Source organism: Dermacentor silvarum, chromosome 10 (assembly GCF_013339745.2).
Source record: "Dermacentor silvarum isolate Dsil-2018 chromosome 10, BIME_Dsil_1.4, whole genome shotgun sequence".
Lineage (NCBI taxonomy): Eukaryota > Metazoa > Arthropoda > Arachnida > Ixodida > Ixodidae > Dermacentor > Dermacentor silvarum.
The window spans coordinates 65,536,701-65,560,992 of NC_051163.1; the positions used below are offsets into that span (position 1 = coordinate 65,536,701).

Consider the following 24,292-nt stretch of genomic DNA (forward strand, 5'->3'; position numbering starts at 1 on the left):
TTGTAGTACCAGGCACCACCGACGCATGCACACATACTGTGATCGCACTGCCGAAAACAGAGTCCATTCGGCAATCGACAGGACAAGAGGGGAGAGTGTGGGCCCCTTGGTTTCCAAGAAAAGTGCAGCTTTCGGCGACACGGTCATTGTATGGCATTCAACCAATGCACCGGGCTGACTACTTTGCTCTCGAGTATTCACTACATCACATGACTGAGACCTCCTCTTTCGGTGATGTGAATAGCCTCCTTTTCCACATCCAAAGCCGCGCAGCACTTGACGGGTGTGCCGAACAGGACATACAAAGGGTGCTGTAAATAATAATTTCAGACGCTCTCGAGGAAATTAGGCTTCGTACCATAGTTATGGAGTTCACAGCGACATAAAAACGCAAGGCGGGTAAACAAAATTTTCCGTGCCAGAACACCTTTAAAAGGACACTTAAAGAGGTACACTTGCCCCATTTTTGCACGTATAACCCTCGACAAAAGTTTTTCGAATTTAACGGTAATGTCGGGGAGCAGATTATATGCAAATTTCGCCTTGAGGTGTGGCTTCACGGCAGCGCAGAACACCTCAAAGCAACGTTCTCCATCATTCAAAGTATCATCATTCCGCAGGGAATCCCACCCTTTCCCCAAAGCTGTGTGTTGTAGCTCCCTTCTCCCCTCCATGATCACCCATTCTCCTCCTTTTTACAGGCTGCCATATTGCATTTTTTAGTAGTTAGCGAATAGTGCATGCAGACCAAATCGCGATTTGAACTTGCGGATGGCGTATCACGTGATCATATATCACCCATTCCCGCAGTGCTCAATTGGCCTGCATAAAGCGCTGCACGATAAGGCGGAGAGCCAAATTACTCCATCGTTTGCTCCATTACCATTGCCCATGCGAGGTCTGCTCCGTTTGCGCAGTCGTCCTCTGTCCTGTGAATGCTAGCTGCTAAGTGATCCTATCCACGCCACATGTCATGTGACTGATTCGTCCGCGAACATGTCCATCGTGTGAATCCAGCTTTATGAGCATCGCTGAAGAGTGGGGAAACAGAGCCGCTGGCCGAAGATACAACGTGGACGAGTTGTGCATCCGCGAGTGCAGACTGTTTTTGCAAAGATTCGAGCGTTGTTATGTGCAGTTATTTTTGCAGGTTATGCAAATGAACTTTTCTTTTCGCACTGTTTTAATTGGGGGTGCAGGTTATATGCGGTGGCGGGTTATACACAGAAAAATACGGTAATCAGTTAAATTGGTAATGTATTCTTTCAGCTGCATTCATTCGTTTGGCGGAGAAGAGTTGGTAGCTACTAGAGAAAATGGAGGCCAAGGTTTGCTCTATTGAATTACGTACCACATCCTTCACATCCTTAGTACTGTTACGTCATAATGATGGCACAAATATGGACGTTTGCTCTTGTATTTGGGCAGTCAGGGCACAGGAAAAGTTTCCGAAACTTGCTAGACTGAGTCGCAGGTTCCTTCAGGCTGCAGTGCATCTCCTCCTTTGCCAATAAGCAATCAACTAGACTCAAGTCAAAATCCATGACGTCACCGTAGACGAGTCACTGCCTATCTTCCATTTTCGTGCCTTTTCTGGCTCACCAAACCTCAGAGCAGGAGTAAAAGCTTTGCAATAGCAGAAACGTTATTTAATAGCACAGAACTTTTAAACGTATTTCGATTCCTAAGCTTACATTTCAAAGGCTGAGTAAAAAGACTGATGCTCTTTTCCAAGCATTTTCAAAAGTGTCGAGCATCCTTACGGACAAGTTATCACAAGTCAAGGGCATCCAGTTTACATGCAAAAGGAAACCTCGGTGAGACCAAGTGCAAAACAATATAAAAACAACAGAGTCATAAGAAAATATTCCAAAAAAAAAAACAAAAACAAGTGCTGTGAAACATGCCTGTGCGCGTGCACACACACCAAACACAACTACACGCACACACAGTGCATTCCAACCCACCTTGGTGCCAATGGTGGTGACCTGGCTCTGCAGGTCATTGATGAGTGTGCCGTCTTTCACCTGGCACACGCACATGCGTGCAGGTCAACACACCACATGCACATCCATTTGCAGGGGGGTGGGGAGAGCAGGGTCCACGCAAACATAAAAGAAAGTGGGAGAAAAAAAAAAAGAACAGAGGCAAGAAGGGCAAACTTAAACTCAAAAACTACAATACCAGTACACTGCAACCTAACACTATTCAAAAGCTCATAACAATTTACCTAGGCAGCCTACAGCGTACTGCATCAAGGTCAGAAATACGCAGTTAAGCAGCACTGAACAACCTGATTCACTAACACCAGCTTGATGTGTCCCACACCAATGGATCTTTAGACTCGATACATATGATGCTGCCTTAAAGCATTTCCTGTGCCCAGTGTGTGCAGCTTATTTGATAAAAAGGCATGACACCACAAGATGTCACCAATGTCTGCATTTCTAGCTGTACTCTGTTTCATACATTGCGTGCAACGCTGTGGAGACTGGCAAGACTTCTTGCAGTGGCTGCGTTCGTGCTAACAAATAGTTTGATATTTTTGGCAGAAGTTACGCGAGACTGTTCTTTATTTAGATTCAGTATCAAATGAGCAAACATATCGAACCATGTTACAGTAGCTACTAATATGCTGGTTTGCATCATTTTGCTTTTCATTGTTTTCCTTTTCAGGATTTTCATTTCCAGCTTGTCGTGGCAGCCTCAAGTGCATGCTCGTGAGGCGCTGCTGGTGAGCAGCTCACAAGACACCGTGAAAAGTTCATGTAAAACGTATTTTTCAAGGGTCCACACACAAAAAAAAATAATAATTAAAAAAAAGAACGATGAAAATTGTCCAGTCGTGGTGTCGAACCCATGCACATTTGATTCATAGCCGGATGACTAAACCACATAATCATGAAATGCCCAGAGTGACACATTTTGCTGACCGAACTTCTTCGTGGTTTCCACACTGTTGCACGAAAAGTATTAAAAGGAATACGAGGTGTATTCAAAAAGAAACCGAACTTTTGCTATAACACCATTACTGCTTATGGTACAACATTTTAAGTGCTGTCCCCTTCAAAGTAGTCCCCTCTACTGGCAATGCACTCTTCCCATCTTTTCTTCATTTTTGGAAAGCCTCCTGGAACGCACTTTCTGGAATGGCGCGCAGGTATCTTCTCGCATTGTCCTGGATCTCCTCTACGGTTTGGAAACAACGTCCTTTCAAGGTTGTTTTCAGCTTGGGGAATAGAAAAAAGGTCTGCTGGGGCTAAGTCCAGAGAATATGGTGGGTGGGGCACAACAGGAGTGTGGTGTTTCGCTAAGTAGCTGCGGACAAGGAGCGACGCGCGAGTCGGGGCATTTTCAATGATGCAACAACCAAGCCTTATTTTCCCACAATTCAGGCCTCTTAGTGCACACAGAATCTCTCAAACGTGCTAGGATTCCCTGGTACACTTCTTTGTTTACCGTCTGACCATGTGGCACAAATTCCTGATGGACAATGCCTTTGCAGTCAAAAAACACAACCAACAACACCTTCATTTTTGACCGACTCATGCGTGCTTTTTTTGGACGAGGAGAACCTTTGGCCACCCACTGCGATGACTGCACTTTCGTTTCAACATCATAGCCATAAACCCATGTCTCATCGCCTGTTATGATGTTCTTAAGAAAGTTTTCATCGTCACTGGCAGCGGCGAGCGGTTCCTGGCTGATTTCAACACGGGTCTGCTTCTGTTTGTCAGTCAACAAATGCGGCACGAATTTTGCACTGACACGTCGCATCCCAAGTTTGTCACTCAAAATTTCATGACCATGATCCTATGCTGATACCCACTGCGTCAGCGACTTCTCGAACAGTCAAACGACGATTTCCACGAATTACAGTTCGAACTCTCTCGACGTGTTCATCATCCGTGGACGTGGAAGGTCGTCCAGGCTTGGGATCGTCACCGACCGACATTCTTCCGTCTTCAAAACGCTTGAACCAATCATAGCACTACGTGCGACTCATACAGTCCTCCTCGTATGCTTGGCTAAGCAACTGAAATGTCTCCGTGAAAGTTTTCCCAAGTTTGTTGTAGCAGAACTTCACACACACACGCTGTTCTTCCAATTCCTTCACTGTCACTTTGGCACCAATCCGAAGAACAGCTTGTTCATGTGCTCACTTCAGCGGCTGTAGCTCGCCAACTAACGGTCAGAGCGAAATGCGGCAAATGACAGTTTGTTCTCTAAACCTGCCACTACATGCGCTCAGTAGTCGCAGCGTGCTCCCTCTGCCGGTTGGCGTGCTATTTCAAAAGTTCGGTTTCTTTTTAACGCGACAGCGTTAAGGGCCCCGTGTCGCAGAAAATTCGCCGTCGGCAACCGGTGTGTGATGTCGGCGGGTGGCAGAGAAAATCATCTCCAACCACGCAGGCCCTCCGAATGTACTTAGGTATGCCGCACCATTCTATCATTAATGTTGCTTATACTTTGTCTTGCATTCTTGGCAAAGCTATTCCGTGGAATTTTGAGAATCACAATCCACAAACAAATGTCATGAAACAAAACTCCCATAGCGCATGCCTTTTATGTTAAATCTTCTCAGACTGAAATATTAAAAGTACGAAACAAAAACGAAAACCTGAAAATTAGGCATTTTTTTTGGCGCCACTGTGCAATATCTCCAGAATAGCCCCACGCAAGAGGCCGCGTTTCTACCAGAAAGCTCGCCTTCGTGCGAGCTTTCTCGTGCAAGCTGCAGTTGTTGGGAAGCATGAGAAGCAGTCAGGGATCTTTGAATGCTATCGCGTTCCACTCTTAAAAGCGAAGCTTAAGCGTCCTCCAAATTTTTTAATACACCTCGTATATCGGTGATTCCACGAGATCAAGACTGGTCTGAAAATTGATACTTCAGATTGCAATGAATATTTCATATTTTATGCGCTTATCACTCGGCAGCAGAAAAGTGAACATTTTTTTAGTAACTAGGTAATTAAGAAGGAAAAAAGTACTGAAGTTCTTCAGTGTGGAGCCACCATTTTCATGCATTCGGCATTCTCGCAAATTCCCAACGGTATGAAATACAAAATGCTTTGACTAAAAAGAATAAACTCTGTGTGCATGTTTGCGTAAAACGTATACGTGAAGAAGAGTAAGCTAGCATTGTTTGAGGCTTCTGGGCAAAACAAAAATATCTTTGAAAAATTTCTATTGATTTGAAACCTTTCAAAAGTTGCTACAGTTCCCGAATTTTCATCTCCTAAGCCAATGAATGTAGCTTTTTTGAAACTTGGGCTGCGAGAAGTTGATCTGTTCAACAACTGAGCTGAATATTGCCTACTGTAGCATAAATACATATTTTTACAAATTGCCTCAAATTTCCTGTTTTGATGAACATGAACACCTGGCAAAGCCCTCAATTCTACCACCTACTGTATATTGTCGCTGCAGACAATATAATGCAAGCATGTTTAATGTTCTTTTTACAGTGTCTGCGAACAGCTGCCTACGAGATTTTTAGAAAAATTACATTTTCTTTTTCTTTGTTCATTTTTACTAAAACACCAAAATTGAGGCAATTTGTAAAAATGTCGATTTCTGCTACAGTAGCAACATTCAGCACAATTGTTGAGCAAATTAAGTTCTCGCAGCCCACCTAGTTTCAAAAATGCAACATGCATCGGTTGCCACATCAAACTTTCAGGTGCATTACTTGTCTGTTTCGTCCGGAATAAATAGGTGGGCATCGTCTGCAGCAATTCCAAACAAGAAGTGCGAAATTTGCGGCAACGGAACAATGGTGCCATCTGGCATTATTATGGCTGATCTACTGGCTATGCACAAGAACACAAGAAGTGCTTTGTTTCGCTGTTACAATGCCAGATAGCTTCACGGTTCCATTCCTGCAAGTTTCACATTTTTTATTTGCCACTGCCATTGGCAACACATACTTGCGACGTGCAGCGTGCCGATAGGGTCTGCAACTGGAAAAAGAAGGTGCAATCTCGGTGCAATATGCCTGCACTGTGCCAAGAAGCTGATTTCGCTGCATTGCTACCGTACTTACTCGAATGTAGGCCGACATTCTCGTTAAAAAAAATAATAATGAACAAAACTTTGCGGTCAGCAGAGATTCGAGGATGCGGTTTGGCCGCAACCACCAGACGCCACCGACCAGAGAAAGGTGGGTACCACGATAACCCTTCTGGCCACCATAGCCGCGTGGTGGACAAAGATGTTGGTGATTTTATTACCAGGACACAAAAGAACCGGGAATGTCTAAGAACGTAAATCATACACACGTTTGCAAACATTCCGAGACCTGTTCGGAGCGATCATGCCTATGGCATATCCAATTTGCTTAGGCAGTGAATTGGGTCGTGCAAAAATGGGATGAAGATGTGATAATGCAAGCATTCCGAAAGTGCAACCTCTTAACGATGTACATTCTTATCGCAGGCGAATCCCTTTTTTTTTTTGTTCAGCCAAGATAACCTTTTAAAAACTTTTGTTTTCCTTGGTCGACCTATAATCGATGTCGGCCTAGATTCAAATAAATATGGTAGCATCAAACTTTACCAGCAAGGTTGTCACTTTTGCACGTTCTACTCAATACACAAAGTACTCAATACATGCCAGCCAATGCCACTTTTGCCAAATTTGAATTAAAAGAACCAGTGATAACTAAAACAATAAATAGTGATTAGTAAGGTATTAACAACATTTGACACCCCTACACATCAAATACTGTGCTATGCATCCTGTATAGAACTAGTTATAATGCTCTGTAGCACAAATTCTAAACATAATATCACCCTATGCATTTTGCATGAATCATAACGAGGGTGGATCAAATACAAACAAGCTTCTCATTTTGTAATTTTTTTTCTTTGTAGTTAGAAACAATTCGAGTACACATTTTTTTTCTACATAATCTCCAGATTTTAGAAAGGTGTTTCCCAGTGGATCGGTAGCTTTCTGATCCCACCGTGACAGCTGCAGTGCGGGGTCTAGTGTTGTCAGAGATGTCATAGAGAATAAAAATATTAGGCATTGGTTAGTCAGGCCTTTTGCATCGATAAGCAAGTTTAACCTCACTCATAAGCTCAAAGTAATATGCAGCATTGTGGTGCAATGATCGTACGAGAAATCAATGTGCAATATGCCACGCAGAGAAAAAAAAATAAACAGTTGTAAGCATCATGCAAGCTGACAGTTGAGTCTTTGCTCGGACAGGGGCAGCCACACCTATTTTTCTCTACTGCATGCTTGCTTGTTTCGACCCAGGGGTGTAGTGGTGTATTGGAGTTTCATCACAGGTGATGATGCGATTAAAAAATGCATCCCTCCCTTGTGCAAACAGCGCTCAGAGTCGCTTGCACACATGCAAACATGACAGCTTCTGCTCTCCAGTCAGAAGACATGGGACCCATCAGCCAGACACTTTACTGAGTCCTAGGTCCAATTTGATTACCGATTGAGTGCTTCCTAAACTTATGCCTATGTGAGAACGAATTTCGGAAACAATTCAAGCGATCATCACCCTCTGGAAGATCACGAAGGACTGCAACGTTCGTCTCTGGGTGACAACCATGGTGCTCATTTTCAACCTTTTCACGACTTTTCGTGAATTCCTTATGCCAGGGAAACACACGCAACCTTGACAGTGTTTGATGCTCGAACTGTGCCATCAATCTGTGTAGAATTTTGGTCAGTTTTACAACCTCATGAGCACGAAACTTTATAATAGTATGTTGAGAATCGTATGTCTGAGAAAGCTGGACGTACACCTGTGTACGTCCCTCTTTCTTAGACATTGTATGATGAAATACCGAAAGAATGTAGAATGTAAGACTAGCCTGCTTGCTCTCGTGACTCACCTAACACATCCTCAAGTGGCAGTGCGCTACAATCGATAGAACACGCTCTACAACAAAGTTCTAGTTTATATTTGACCCACCCTCGTATGTTGTATGAAACAATCCCGCAAGAAACTGGCAGTATGTGCAAAATAAATAAATTCACGAATACAACCACATGAACAACTAGGTGAAGAATCTGCAACATGGTGATACTCCACCATGCAGGACAACTGCTTCCAGGCCAGGCCCATGCCAGAAAAGCAACAATGCAACAGCAACGGCGGCAGCAAGAATTGAAAAAGTAAAAAAAGGGACAGAGGCACCACGGCTAGCCATGACCACTTTTTAACACTGACCTTTTCGCTGACGGCACCGGAGAGCTCGGCTGCCTTCTGAGCTGCTATGCTACCAATCTTGACAGCCTGCGTTGTCAAAGAAGTGCGCACAGAAATGAGACTTTCATAAAGAGTGACTGCCCCTGTCACCGACAGGGTCTAATCCTCTGTGCAGAAATTACTGTGGTCGCACGAAAGAAAGAAAGAGACAGTGTACGTCAGTGCCTCCTTTTGGCTTTGGACTTATTTACTCTGACAGCAGCATTCTCCCACAATGAAGACCACCATATTATTTTGTTTGGCTGCTTTTTTTTCTCAAATTGTGTTCACCCACTATGGGGAGCTACATACACAAAACCCAGCGGTGTTAGGGTGGTTTGTTCAGGGAAAGAGGTGCATTCGTCCAAAAATGTAATGTTTAAAGTGATGAAAGTGTCTTAAAGTAAAGAAATGAACATCAGAACAGCTTAGGTGCAAAAGGTGTCATCGATGCAGGACAGGAGATAGGCATTCGACCTTAAAACAGTGCTCTTCGCTATGGGCCTTCGTACCCTTGTACTATAAAACCTACCTACAACTGGTAGGGGTGTTGGGTAGAAACACAAGGGCTCTGCGATGGAACTCTGAACACGCACGCTACAGACAACCATGAAAGTTTAAGCAAATACTGAAGTGCGTGCAAATAGACAGCATAAAATGAAGAAAAATCAAAAGTCAGAGAAGCCTATCCTAAATTACAGTGCTAGCTCACGCCTGCAGAATAACTTAGACACACAACAGAATGATGCAGCCAATTTTTCATTGTCATTATAAAGCTATATCATAGACAGCTCTCTCACAGACAGGGAGCATTCTGCCACACATTACAAAAATGATCAATGACAAGTCAATGACAAATCCTCTGGACTATACACTGATAAGGCGTGCATGCAGGTCTGCATATTTTACAGCAAACTGACTCTCTACACAAAGGCACTCAGCAGTTTTTTTAGCATTTGGGAATGCTGGTTACAGGAACGACACTGGCCAAGCCAGGACTCATATTCAGGTCCGTTGCACAGGCGAATCAAGCTTTTTCACCTACGAAGTTAATGTTGCGACTCACAGAGCATTGCACAAAGTGGCATAGCTGGATGCAACCGCTCATTGAAATGATCCGTTACATGACACATTGCCCACAAGAGATTTCAGAGGCCTCACACATGTGTGGGTGTGAATGGTGCAGCATTCTTTAAAAGCCAACTCCATCAAAATTTTGGACCAGGACAGATAGTGAGGACACAGAATCACTTACGTGCAAAAATATTTTATTTGAAATAGGTGTGGATGTGTCTCGAAAAGCTAGGAAAAATATGCATTTTTTAAACATCGAAACTTTTCTTTAAAAAACCATTGCCATTACCGCTTCCTAGAAATGAACGTAGGACCCAAAACACTCAGAACTAGCGTGACTCCATGGCATGTCAGCACAGATCAAGTGGCCCACTCAGTGCACACTGAAAATCGATACCTCAGAGGTGATGTGCTGGAATTTGCGTTACATCCACTAACTACCAAGTGCATGCATCTGCTATAGTGCTATTTAAAGGCTGTTAATAAAAGAAATTTCAGAATTACTAGCCCTGCAGCGTCATCAAGATAGCTTCCATAGTACAGTCGAACCCATTTATGATGGACACATACTTCTGCGAGAAGCGGCCGTTATGTCAGTAGTTATATGTAGACTCAGCCTTCAAAACGTGCAAGAATTAACGCTACTGAAACTGGCCATCAGCAGTTATCAGTAGACACCACTCTGGTCCGAAAATTAGATTTTCAATATCTTCATTTTTGTTCCCTGCACATTTCTGCACCTAGTTGCAAATTTCTGTAATAAAGTAACCCACGCGTCTAATATGTGCATACCATCGACCCTCAGAAAGGAATCCTGGCATTGCAGTTTGGCCGCACTTTCGTGCCCCCGTTGGAAGACCTATTTCAAATTTTGATTTTAGTTATTTTTTTTCCCTTCATGTGTGGCCCTCTTTTTAGGTATAAAGTGTTCTTATAAGTTTGCCACTTTGAAAAAAAAAACTTTGGCACATGTAGAGTCAACAAATCGTAAATGAGCTGAAATATCGCTCAACTGATTGTTACAAGTGTGTTCGACTGCACATACTACTCCTTTATAACCAACTTAGCCAAGGTGAAATTTCGTTGCAGTTTCGAGTCACACTCGCCATCATAACCGTGACTTCAGAAATAGCCCTGAGAAAATATGACACCAGAATCAAGCCAACGGTCACTCTGAGACTACTTTTTAAATTGTTATCAGCATTTCATCTCCTCGGTCCTTCACTTATTACAGTTGAACCTTGACATAATGAACTCGGATATAATGACTTATTGGATATAACAATGTAAATTTAAAACTTGTCTCGTCAATATCAGTGTGTAATGAATATATGCTCATAACAAATATCCTACATAACGAAGGTTTTTTTCTTGCCGAGTGCGATTTCATTGTAACGAGGTTGAACTGCACTACTGTATTTACACTATTCTAAATTTCACGGGTTTAAAGTAATAAAATAAAAGCACACCTGAATGTAACACACGCTCCATTTATACAAGAAAAATACAGCATGTCCACACAGTCACGATCACAGAAGAGAATTTTTTAAAAATTGAATGAGCTTTCATAATGAATGCTCCGTGTCATCAGGTGCAAGACGTCGCAGAATATTTTCAATGTTTAAATAATATTATTTCAAATAATTGCATTTTTTCTCGATCCTAGTTCCATTGAATTACGAAACCTCGAATGAACTAAATTTGTGATATAATTTTTTCGCTGCAGTACAACTTCGTTATATCGAGGTTCGACTGTACTACAGATCGTAGTCGAGCACAAAATGAACTGACAGCAAGTGCTCTATTATGGACATGCGTCATTTTCTTTGAAGCGTGAGATAGGCGCGACGCTTACAAAATGGCACGGATGGCACCGATTTGCTTTTGTAACGTAACACAAACTTGACATTTCACCTATGACACTAAAATAAAGCCAATGAACCTAACGTTCTTCATAAAGAAAAAACTGTTTTACTCCTCAGCGAAAATAAAGCAGCTGGCTCAAAGCGGAGGGTTATTCTATCAAAAGCGTCTCTCTCTTCCGTCATCTGCTGTGTACGAGCCATCGTCTGCTTCATCAGCCAGTGTATGTGTCCCCGAGAAAGGGAATGAGTCATCGTATATTGGCACCAGCGCACTTGTTTTCTACCTTGTGACAACCTGCGCGTCTAATGAATGCTCCGTGTCATCAGGTGCAAGACGTCGCAGAATATTTTCAATGTTTAAATAATATTATTTCAAATAATTGCATTTTTTTTTAAATGATGGCCCAAAGCACAAATGCCAACACCACCCGAGAGCGATGCAAATGCTACGAGCACGCGTTATGAAGAAAAGATTTTCATGGTCCCAAACGACAGGGAAAATGCGGAGATACGCATGCCTCTTGTTCACCATTGCATATGGCCACTCATTGGCATAATTCGCGCAGCTCGTCACGCCACAAATTATGGTGGAAAATCTCTGCAACGGCGGCCCAGCGCAGCGTCACGCAACGTCAAATTGACGTTTACGGAATGGCCCTTCCTGTGATGCTTCTCACAAGATATTCTTTAAGCCAATCAGCAAGCTGACATGGTGGCTATCTTGGAACGCCGCCCCATATTTGCGAAATTGCAGATGCATTGCACGGGCTTCTGCCCGCTACCGTCCACTTTCTTTCTAAAGCGCTAAAGTCGCAATATATGTGCCAAGGGCCAGAAAAAAAGTATTAGTCGAAAAATTTGCAGCTCAACGTCACGTTTCGTCATCTTGATGAAAACACCAAATTGCATTTTGCAAAACTTCCGCTTCCCGGCCCAAATTTCAAAACCCGTGACCTCCCGACAGCTAATCAGAGAGTCAACACAGCGGATAATGGCGGCCATGCAGCCGCCATGTGAGTCGAGAATAGAGCCCCAAACCTTCACAAAATGCGCTCTGTCGCCATCTTGTGATGGCAATGGCGCGAATGCTGTTTTGGTTTCGTATTCAGTTGTAACACGCGGGCAATATTAGAGAACCATTTTCTTGGGGAAAAAAGGTGCACGTTAGATTCGTGTAAATGTGGTATGTAGGTAGACAGAGAGCGTGATAAGACAGCAGCATGTTTGAAAGGAAACTTTTGTCCTGAAGTATTTAAGAAAATGACACTTCAAATTTAAAACAAGAACCCCCAGAACCAACGCAACTGAACTAACTCAAATGGAACCTAAACGACTACAAAATTACCTAGCAGCAGTAGTATTTTGTTGAAAAAAGAAAGGTAAAAGGAGGTAGAAAATGAAGGGCCATGAGCATCATAACTGCCTCACTTCTCAGTGGACACCTGAACTGTGCCCCGGCCGAGAGAAATATGCAGGTGAAGAGAAAAGATAAGAGGAAAGTTAAAATATTATAGCCATAAAACATGCATTGCCAAAAATTACGCTTACGTTTTCCGATGCCTTCGATGCCACCTTTGTCGCTCCAGCTGCGAATGTGGCAAATCCCTGCAAGAAATTTGATAAAGAAATGTCAGCATGACTGCACAAATTTCGTCACAATGTATCACAGCTTCATATGCGTGCTCCATAATCTGTTTTCTTCTATATTTTTCAGACTGCAACCCTTAGTACTGTTAACCTTTGATGTTATGAAGCTGTACATTTCATAGAAAATGTTGCTAGGCCAGGTTGCTGTGTTTTTAGTTGTGCACATAACTTTACAGGTCTCAAGGACAAGGACCAGTTGTTTTAGCTACCACATCTTTGAGTGAACATCTGCAGACAAAAAAAGAAAAAAACTCTCAGGTTAATTCACACAATCACACAAGAGTGACATTTCCGCAGAAAGAGAGAAAGTGGTGTGGGTGAGCAAGCGAGTAAGTGACAGCAAGGTACACTATTGTGCTGGATAGTAATGACAGTGAAACAGACAATAGAGAGAATTAGCTTGTCCGGTATTCCGGAGGGACGGAGGGACGGAGGCGTAAATGGAAGCGGCCTGCACGGTGCAGCCATCTGGTGGCATAGAGCTCAACCAGACAAACACAGCTAATATTGCAGTAAGCAAGCGTATTTTACTTTGTTGCCGGTGTAAACTTTCAGCAGCGGCGTAATTGTGTAGCTGCCTAAAATTTACACCAACAGCAAAGTAAAATACACTTGCTTACTGCAATATTAGCTGTGTTTGTCTGGTTGAGCTCTGCGCCACCAAGTGGCTGAACCGTGTAGGCCGCTACCATTTATGCCTCCGCCCCTTCGATAAAACACCCAGTCCGCTTGCGCTTAACCTGAATACAGGACATGCTAAAGCCCTCTAATAGTGCGTGAGATGGGTGAAGGAAGTAATTAATCTGGCGTTAATTTAAGCTTTTCGAGATGCCTTTGAGTGCTTCTTTACAGAAACTTATTGCGTGAAACCAAATAAAACGAAACAGAGTTCAATGACATTGAAGCTGGCAAGCTTTGCGAAGCCCAACATCGATGTGCCAACGGGCAACAGACTACCAGACATCACAACACTGCACAGGCGTCTACATCGTGTTTCCCGAGCACGGGCAGACTGTGTGGCATGCTGAGCTCGCTCTTGAAACCAAGTGGAACTGAAACTCACTACAGTAAACGTATCTATCATTCGCAATACTCTCGCACTGTATGCATTTGTGCCATAGCTACTGGTTTAAGAGGCAGCAATCAAAACGAATACAGTATAACCTCATTCATATGTCCTGGAAAAGAAATGCGAGAAGAAATGTAGTAACCGGAAAATTGTACGATCCAAAGCCACTAAAAAATATAAAAGACCCAACTGCAGTTGACACCTATGCAATACGAAGCGTTGCACCAATCGGTGCAGGACGAGACGCCGACGCGCGTCATGCCGGTGGCGCCCGAATGACCTGAGAAGCATGTTGTCATTTTCCTATTGCATATTGCTTAAAGACAGTGACAGGAAACCAGCAATTAAACCGATGTGGTCGGCAACACTGGAATACAATACCACCAGAGCGAAACAAGATGCTCATTTGGCGCCACCTGCAGCAGGAAACAGCGGCGCGTTTGGGTGTTATCGCCTATTAAAAGCGTACGGCAACCTATACAAAGGTGCGACTTATGTCACACCCCCCTCAATATGGCAGTTCCCCCCCCCCCCCAAAAAAAAGACGTACATAAGTCACACCGGTGTATAAGACTGGTAAGGGTGCCATACCTATATAATTGCGATAGCAATGATATGACCACTCCAGGCGCATTTCTACAGTCGTGGTTGCCGCGATGATCCGTATAAAGTCCAAGGGTGATAACATCGTCCCCGCGCACAGTATGCTGTATGTGCGAGTGAAAGCATGCGACGGTGAGCCGAATCGGGAACAAGGGAGGAAAGCAGGAAGGCAGTGCAGCAAAGAGGTGGGGGTGGCTTGTACTGTAGCAACTGCGTAGTTTGAGCAGCGGCGCGCGCCGTATTTTGAAGTGATCTGCAGATGCGACGACTTCGTGGTCGGTCGACTTGCGGTCGGCGTGCCGCCGCTTGCGTTGCTGCTCCGTCCTCGCACGGCGCTCAAGAACTCGATCACGAGAAGAACCCGGTACCTCGATAGCGCACACAGAACCCGTAGCGATAAGTGGCAGAGGAGGTCAACCCAGCGTGCTTCACGTGGCCATAGCCTCCAATCCAATTTTGACGGCAGTTTTTCCGAAAAAAAAAAAAAAAGTTTTTCCAATTTATACACCAGAGAACACAATAATGATAATAAAAAAATTACAAGTCCCCCCCCTAAGCTGGGTTATTTTTCTCGTGGTAAGCACACAAATTTCAGCACGAGGCAACGGCAAATGTCCTGAAACAACAGCTGACTCCCTTAAAAGAAAACCTGCCTGCCACCAACATGTTCCATCCAACTGGACCACTGTGCCAACAAACGAAGTACTCAGACACTCACCGTGCTGAAGGATGACCAGGCACCGTCAAATAACTCCTGCGACTGGCTGCGTGGTGGCTCTGAGACCGTGTTGCCGAACCCGCTGTAGCGTCCACCTTGGCTGGGTGGCAAGTCACTGCATATGCAGATGGCAGTCTCAACTTCAGTTCAAGCATCAGCTAGCCCTGCCACATCAACACTGTGGTCTCAGAATGCCCCTGAAATTCCAGTTTTAGGACAAGCACAAGGTAGTCCAGCCCAATCAACGTTATGAATTTAAAATGCCTGAGGCCCAAAGGACACATTTCTTTTGCAAGTGAGAAAGTCGCTGACTCACTCTGGCCGTGTGGCATTCTTTGCTTGGACCCGGGAAAAGAAGTCATCCCTGTGCGAGGCTATCTGCTCCGAGTTGAAGTTGTAGCTGCACGAAATAACAGTGGGGTCACGGGACATCAGCTGGAGAAGCCAGGGGCAGAGCAATTTCTTGTACAAAAGTTATGACATTGAGTCAAATGCTACTGCAGGCCATTTCTTCCATTCCCTTTAGTGTTTGTTAAAAGAACATCAATGAGAACACAAACAAAAAAATCACCACCCAAGCACTCCGTACAGATAGTTAAATAGCGAAGCTGAAATGTGCGGCCCCGGTGTTTATCACTGGGTTAGTCCTGAAGGTTCATTAAAGCATTTCTCAAGTATTGGTTATACCTTTGTGTTTCTTAATGAGGTTACACACACGTTCGGCTGCGACAAAGAGAATGACGTCACTGACGGTATGCCTGCAGTTCGCCATTGTAGCTTGCGTTCGATGTCTCAAGTTTGCTCGGCGGCGTGGTTAGCAGCATTCGCCCGTCATTGCCACTTGCGATCCTTCGAAATTAAATTACTTCAAAATTAAATCTGTCCATTACATAAGACAATGAATGGCTCATACCCCCGTAAACACGGCCTTCCCATTACGATGATAGAAGAGAAGTGAAATTCTACACTGGAATGATGAGCGGCAATGCAGCCTGCTGTGGAAGACGACAACGACGAATGCGAAGCAGTGGCAGGAGCGCATGCCGAACACGAGCACGAGCGCAACCCGAGGGGCGCCAACAAGCCAGCTCGTATGCAACGAGCACCGAGCGGCCATGCGTATGCGACAGTCGAGGAATGCGGCTAGAACGTTTGCATTCAATTTAGAGTCGAATCTCGTTAATTTGAACCAAATTATGTGGCGGCGCCTCCGACCGGCATTGCTCCGGCACCGCCATAGTTGGGTCTTTTATATTTTTTAGTGGCTTTGGATCGTACAATCTTCCGGTTACTACATTTCTTAATGCTTAGGAGAGACCCCTCAATGTCACGCGCGAACAAAACAAAAAAGAAAGAAAGAAAAAAAATGCGGCGGAAATTTCACCCTCTCTCAAATGGCAAGGTCGCTGATTCTGCGTTGCGCCGGAACAAGCGTGTACGTGCCGACGTCTCAGCCACGGTACCGTAGCCACGCGTAGAAAATGGCAGTGAACCCTTCTTTCTCCTTTATGCTTCCTCTACTTTCTAGTAACGTGTTGACCTTGCACGCTGCGGCTACGGCGCAGAGGGAAGCAGCCTGTCCCAGACTGGCCAACGAAACTGCCCACGCTGACAAACGCCCGCTTCCCAATACCTGCAGAAAACGAAAGTTCGGGGAGCTGGCGCCGGGCCAGCTGGAGCGGCGGCGCCTGCAAGGCGGAGAGCGCGCACAGTGACAGTCGAAAGTGGGGGAGCTACGAGGGAGGGCGAGGGGAGCCACCGAAGTGGTGGAGTTGCCGAGGCGAAACCCGCTTATCCTGCCGCCATCCTCCCTCCCTCATATTCCACGGTCTCCGCGTGCGCCCTTTGCCGTACTGTGCTGGTGCCGCCCGCTCCCTGAAGTTTCGTTTACTGCCGCTACCATGAAGCGAGTGATGGATGGCGTTGGCAGTTTCGCGGCCCTCGCTCGCTATGCCCACCGATATTTCATGACTCGCACTGAAGATTTTGGTTTCAGCCTCACTGGCTGTTTGTTTGCACCATGTGCCCTTCTCCTCCACTTCGTCTTTCTTTCTTCCTCGAGCACTCTTTGGGGTGCCCGTTTGAGGGAAGCGTTCGCGTCTCCGGTGACTTCCGTACTCGCAGACAGCCGTACTGTAACCGGTATTTCGCTTCCCGCAACTGCACTATAAGTGATACATGTGTATACATGGAGTGCTATGGGAAAATTAATGAGAGTCTGAAAAGACCGTACTATATCCGGTCCTGCATTATAAGCGGTTACGTTATAAGTGGTCTATAACGTAACCGCTAATAATTATAAGCTAAAGGGCCAGAGACTGAACATGGCAAGTTTCGAGAACGTTTGATGAGCCACAACAACCCGAATACAGAAAAGATACTTCGAAATCCATGACATCGCACTAGATGTACCGGCACTGTGGTGGTTTAGGCGCAAATAGCGAAATTGAAGAAATGGAATATTGACCTTTATTTCCTGTTCCAATATTCAACCCGTTACTGCGATGCTAATGATAATAAAGCTTAGAATTATTACTTCATCAGTCTTCACCGGTATTCTTTCATTTGGTGTCAATTTAACACTATGAAGGGATTGAGTAGTGATTCAGGCAGGTTGTTTCTTGTTCAGGAGAAATACAGCGTAATGACAGGAGAAGGCATGATATAACAATGTACTGCACTGACTGACATTTCAGTCAGTGCCCTATCATTTCATCTGTCAAGCACATCAAGCACGCCCCTCAACCCACCTCTGGTAGCTTCCACTCCAGTCCTCGGGCCGACTGCCCGAGTCATCAAAGCGCGACGACCCCGTGCCGAAGCTCTGCTTAAGGTCGGGACCCGAGCTGCTTTTGGGGAACGTGCGTGTCACGTGGTGCCGTCCAGATGACGTCTCGGCTGACCAAGTCTTGCCCTGGGCCTCTGTTGCAATCTGCATGCAGACCACGTGTGGTCAGAGCACATCTCCGAGCAGGGCGGTACGGGAGCAGAACAACCAGAACAGGAGAGGTTGCTACATTTGTTTACCGAAGACTCTCAGGCCAATGTTTTGGCCCAAGCACAAGTGAAATACCGAGGTTTAGAGTCAATAACAATGGTGTTTACAATAGAGAGGGCTAGCAATTTAACAAAGCCAGACAGGGGCATTACACACGTAAGTGAGGCTAAGCAAGAAGCTACACCAAAAAAAAGGCAGATCGTCAGTGATCATAAAAGAAATATAACGAGTTGAAAAACTGTTCCAGTGAGCTATCCTCTAAAATGAAACTGGCCAGCAGTAGCTTTTATCTTCAATGACAAGAAAGAAGGCTTCCTTAAGTACAACAAACTAAGGAAGCACAGCCATCCAAGTTTTTAATAACTTCATAGGAGTATCGACTAGCACGACAGTCAGCACTGTGACTCAAAAAGGATCTGTGAAAGCAGTGAAGGTAAGCGCATGCGTGCAGATCGTCCTCCTGCCTGAACATCGTCTGCTAGGCTATACCGATCAGTCCACTACTCCCATTTATCAGCTAACCTATCGCTTGTAAATCCTTACTGTAACAACTGTGTGCGCCCGGGAACCACGGCAGATGACAAACGCAGCAGACGGGAGCTACGCTGTGCTCACTCAAATGCATGTCTATGCATTCTTGCTTGCTTTGAAAATGGGTAAGCAGCAGGGGCTATGCCAAGCTGAATGGAATGGCCTAGCAGACGATTCTCTGAAAAGAAAATGCACTCCGTGTCGGCAGGCCTACCATCGCTACTTTAAGGGTGTGCTCGGTAATGCGGCTCTGAACTCTCAGTCGACACTCATTGCACTTCAATATTCAAATTTTGAGAGCTGTACAGCAATGTCCACGAAAGGTACCTGTACACTCAAAATGAAGCCACATTTTTTATAAAACAAATGTAACAGTCAAAATATAGTGAATGTGCACAGTCACCAAGGAAACATTGTCTTTAAGCCACAGGCAAGCACAGAAGTTGAAAACAGCACCAAACCCATTCAGTAATTGCTTGCCTGACGTAGGCATTGGCATTTTCCATCACTGGCAAGTGTGCTCCGTGGAATCCTGGCCTGTCGAACTCCTTTACTTGCATTTGAGCTCTTCTTGCATGTCCTTACAATGTGCAATGACCTTTCCCCACTTCACATGAGCATTCTTGAATGTGGCATTTGGAGCTGTTTCAGGCAATCAGCAATATCAGGTGACGACCACAACACATGCTTTGCACATGCATCTGCTACGTTTGTCGTCTGCCGTGGCTCTCGAGCGCACGCAGTGGTTACAGTAAGGGCTTACAAGCGATAGATTAGCTGATAAACAGGAGTAGTGGACTGATAGATATAGCCTAGCAGACGATGTTCAGACAGGAGGACGATCTGCACGCATGTGCTTACCCTCACTGCTCCAAATGACACATTCAAGAATGCTCATGTGAAGTGGAGAAAGGTCACAGAGTAAGGACACTGCAAATTTTACGCTGCCACTCAACAGTGCTGCTTCCAAACGTGTTGCGCTACGTGGGATAGCCAATCACGCTGCAGAGAATACGACTCATTTCACCCAAGGAGCCGCACCTTGTCCCTGTAGAGCGCAGCAGCCTTGGAGTCATAGCGCTGGGCCAGGGGCGCGGTGGGATCCCAGTCCAGCTGGGCCTCAAGGAAGCGACGCGCCTTGTCGTTGCCGCCCACGCGCATCTTCTCCAGTTCCAGGTCTTTCCACTTGTCCATCGTGATGGACCGCACGAAACTGCGTGTAACAGAAAGAAACGGGGCCCTCTTCTGTTAATTGGTGTTTCTAGAACTGCAGTCCAAGGTACACAAGGGTGTCTACAAGAGTTCCAAGTACGTTACCAAAGCTGGCTTTCTGTCACGATGTCACAATAATGTCAATGACACCAGCAGGGTCTGGTATTTCAAGACAAACTTTAGTAATATCAAAATACCTCAGCAAACATTTCACAATTCGTCCTGGCTAAAGTGTGATCCTTTCAGACATGCAAAAGTGTGCGGTAGAATCTCTACAACATTGAAAATATGTGCCAGCACTACTTTAACATCAGCGAGGACAACAAAGTCGTGGTGGCTCACCTGAGGTGTACGCCCAGACCCCGGTGCTTTCCAGAGCATTCCAGGCAGATCCAAATGCCATAGGTGACACTGACCCACTGTGGGTTGTGCGCTCCACACTCGAAGCATTTCTGCATGCAAACAGTGACAGAGGGAGCAGGGAAAAGGCGAGATGAGATAAAGGTCCCACTGACAAAGCAAGCTCTGCGATATGAAGCGGTTACAATTAGGTAGGAACGTGCGAGACATTTGGAGAAGCAGTAACCGGAGAAGCAGAAATGCTGAAACATTTTAGGCAGACAGCACTTTTGAAACACTTCCATGTTTCACTATTACATCTTTGCTACGTAGTTACATGCAGAGCTCTTGAAACACTAGAGGACAACAGAGACAACGAAGACACAGCGCTACTAAGAATTGATTGTTTATTCACTGTGTCTTTATCTCCTCTGTCGTGCTGCGTGCCCTTTTGTGCTATAAATAGAGTTATCTCATTGTCCCAAGTGCCACTATCACAAAAGTTTCCTACTCCAGACTGAGTCCCATCGAATAGAGATACCTGAACTGCTTACAAAATTCGCAAAGTGAGGCCTACAAAGAATGGCGCACATCGTCTGCAAGCCTGTCCGCAAGTCTGTTCAATTAAAATTCATAAAACCCTGTGGGCACAACACCAAAAAGTAAAGCAAGCAGAGGAAGGGGGGGGGGGGTGATAGCACACATTTTTTTAGCCATGAACACATGCTTTTCAGGAATACATAAGCCATTTATTACTGATAATTTACCTTTAGACACAGCAGACAAGCACTAACAAACTTGGCACAGAAAACACTGACAAACAACACACTGAAAGATCACAATTAACTTATCAGCGAGTTTGGCGTTGCCAATTTCGCCTGCTTCAAGAACTTGCCTGTATAAACATGGAAAATGCTAGTACCTTCTTCCGAAGGGTACCAATGGAAACTTCGAGAACAGACAAGCAAAACTTATTCACGAACAGAACTTATTTTTTGTAAAGCTTGACACAAGATTCGCGAAACGAAGTCCAAATTCGTAAACAATACAAAAAACACAGGAGAGTTGGCAGGTGCGTGGATCCAAGGCACACAAAGAGGTGAAAACAAAAGACGCAGTGACTCACATTGTTTGAATCTCGAGGCTTCAGGTCTTGTAAGACCCTTCTCGTTCGTGGACTAGCCATGGTGGTCTACCTCTGTGGGGACTAGCTGCCTGTGAAGACAACAGGCAAAAGCAGTTAAAACAAAGCAACTCGCGTAGCTTCCAGAAAGAAAAGGAAGAAAGGGAATGTGTGAACAAATAAAGAGGCTAACAGAGCAAAAGTGCTATTTAATGAAGTTGCTGCAAAGAACAAAAAAGGTGAATTAACATTGATAATAAGGAAGAACAGCAAGTACAGTAGATTACAGAAAACAAGGCAAATGGTTACTTAAGAAAAGGTACCTGATATATAGCCGGAGCTTGAACCAAAGCTAAAAGCAAAGGTCTCGTGCACATGCCCAGATAATCTACATGCGGCTCATTTGCATGTAATTTACACTACCTTTACGTATTCCATCCTCAAACTCAGTGAATTTTGTCACACATCAGAATGGACACTAAAGCAAAACAATAAGTCACTTTGGACTGATACTATTCTTCAAAAATTCCATTGCCGTTAATTTCATAATAGGTCAAATATTATAAGAGAAAAATGAAGCTCAAAGTTTTATTTTTTTGTTAATTTCGCACCGAAACTACAACGGTAGTACATCAGTGTGAAGTCACAGATTTCAAAGTATTTTTTTCATATTTGGGCCATGCTGGCTCGCATAGCTTGCCATATTCAGTTTCTGGCTCCTTTAAAACTCAATGTATTCAATATTTACCACTAAGGAATTAACTGGGCCCTAGCAGTACGCTGTCAAAAATCCATGACGTCCAGTGAGCTGGGGGGGGGGACTTGAAGGTGGTGTCATCACCGGACTTTTGCGTTTTAAATTTTTTCCGCCTTATCAAGCATCTTCTAGCAGTACGAATGGGGTTGTTTTTTTTTTTTTTTGTTTTTTTTTGGCATTGTGGAAGGGTAATTTACTGGTAGAGAAGAAATAATTTTTATATTTAGTGTCCTTTTAAACCCCTTCCCCACTCAGCACAAAACATACCCCAGGATGGCCTACAAGGAGCTATGCAATATGCATGCAGCCTGACACGAATTTGTAACTTCTGGCTTAAGACATTTGCCTTTGTATAAGAATAGACAAAAAGCCGCAAAGACACAGCACAGCGCCGCCCTTTCTCTTTCCTGCTTTTTGTCTTATTCGTTTTCGTGCTGCCCCTTCAAGATGTTATACATTTACATGTGTTCCATCAGCCTTGCAGCATAGCAGACTGCAACAGGTGGCTGCACGTAGAGTATGCAAATGGAAACCCTGCAGTATGCAGAACACTTGGAAACACATTTCACATCTGTGCTAGCATTTATTGCCATGCGCACCTGCAAGTTAAACATCTGGTAGATTGGCCCGCAACATTGCTCAATCTGGCACAATGCTCAAAGGAGCGGCAATGACACTATTCAGGGTCATCGACCGTGTTGAAAGAGAGCTCAGTGGCATTCACTGCCGCGAGCCAAAAGGTCACTAGACTGTAACCCGCAAGCTCTTCGGTATTCTTTATTTTCTGAGCATACCAAAAGTTTCTCGCTGCACTATTTATAATTACTACACCAGAGCGACACTAGAATGCAACAGAAGGAACAAGCGAGCCGAGTGTTGTAGCCCATGTGACGACATTATAAAGGCAGGATCCATTAAGAAGCCCCTCCTGGCGGCCTGACAGGTCAAGGCAGATGTCGAGGACGCATTGGAAAATGACAGGGCATGCACTAGAAATTCCAGCTGGTTTAACTGCAAGCTAAGCATCTTGTAGGTTGACATGCCATGTTGCCCAACCTGGCATAATGCTCAAATAATGACATTATTCGGGGGTCATGGTTTAAAGGCAAGGTCATCAACCGTGGTGAAGAGAGCTGTCAGTCACTGCCACGAACCAAAAAGGTCACCAGACAGTTGCCCGCAAGCACTGCGGCATTTTCTCCTTGGGTGTATCAAAAGTGCTTTTTCGCTGCACAATTTATAATCTCCGCACCAGAGCGACACCATGAGCACAACAGGATAAACCAGCGCGCAGAATTCTGCACCACGTACGCCAACACTACAAAATCCGTATCCATTAGGCAAGCCCCTTGTGGCTGACAGGTCATGGCAGACATTTGGGGACGCACTGGAAGATGACGGGGCACGCACGAGAAATTCCACCCGGTACAACAACAGAGGGCGGCGGCTGCCGCAAAAGGTGGCAGGTTGGGCGTTGCGGCCGCGCGAAGGGAAAGAAAGTAAACAGCCAGAGACACAGCACGAACACAGCCGGAGGCATCAACGTCACCACCATAAAAACGGCGGCGACGAATACGTCACTAGCGATTCGCCGCATCTGTGTTTCGAGCGAACGAAGCCCTCTTCTTTTTTTCTTTTTTTCCCCACAAAGATTGCAAGAACAGACCGAGCTCCGAGCCACGGCGTTTTATGACACTTCCGTTTATGTCGTCCGTGTTCGCGCATGACCCCCCCCCCCCCCCCTTTTTTTTTTTTTTTTGTCCAGTGTTCAACTTCGACTAGTTCCGGACTTTTCTTGAACATTGTTTGAAATCTCGAGTGCCGTTCGCGTGCTAGCACATTTGCAAGGACATCGGCTAAAGGTTGAGAAAAGGAGGAAGAACAACAATCGCGTGCGCGACATTTACGGCGTCACACTTATCAGTCGGCAGTTATCAACATTGCCTTTTTTTTTTTTTTTTTTTTTTTGTTACCGCGAACTCGAAGGGTATCTTTGCCACAAAGCGTTTTTTCTTCTCTCTCGTCACCTCTTTGTCGCAATTCAAGAGCAAGCGACAACGACCAGCCGTTCCTAAAATGAAAACGCCGCGCTTGTGTTTGTGGCGAGTACACAAGTCAAAGCAACGTTGGTCAAAGCGAGA

The 24,292-nt window shown here is 44.9% G+C and overlaps 1 protein-coding gene across 6 annotated transcripts in view; it reads right to left on the bottom strand.

The window, feature by feature from the left end:
• The window catches only part of LOC119465905 (ADP-ribosylation factor GTPase-activating protein 1), a 60,270-nt gene that overhangs the window by 34,625 nt on the left and 1,353 nt on the right, over positions 1–24,292 (bottom strand). For 2 of the 6 annotated variants that reach the window (XM_049657292.1, XM_049657289.1), the window contains exons 2-11: positions 21,398–21,486; positions 20,275–20,384; positions 19,762–19,933; positions 17,942–18,123; positions 15,508–15,591; positions 15,192–15,306; positions 12,703–12,759; positions 8,198–8,263; positions 5,931–5,963; positions 1,968–2,027 (exon numbers count right to left, since the gene is read on the bottom strand). In XM_049657292.1, the coding sequence (XP_049513249.1) occupies positions 1,968–2,027; positions 5,931–5,963; positions 8,198–8,263; positions 12,703–12,759; positions 15,192–15,306; positions 15,508–15,591; positions 17,942–18,123; positions 19,762–19,933; positions 20,275–20,384; positions 21,398–21,457 (939 nt within the window). In that variant the 5' untranslated portion in view covers positions 21,458–21,486. Of the gene's footprint in view, positions 1–1,967; positions 2,028–5,930; positions 5,964–8,197; positions 8,264–12,702; positions 12,760–15,191; positions 15,307–15,507; positions 15,592–17,941; positions 18,124–19,761; positions 19,934–20,274; positions 20,385–21,397; positions 21,487–23,462; positions 23,677–24,292 lie in introns of those variants that run through there. The other 4 variants (XM_049657290.1, XM_037726377.2, XM_049657291.1 and 1 more) reach the window with 4 other exon arrangements.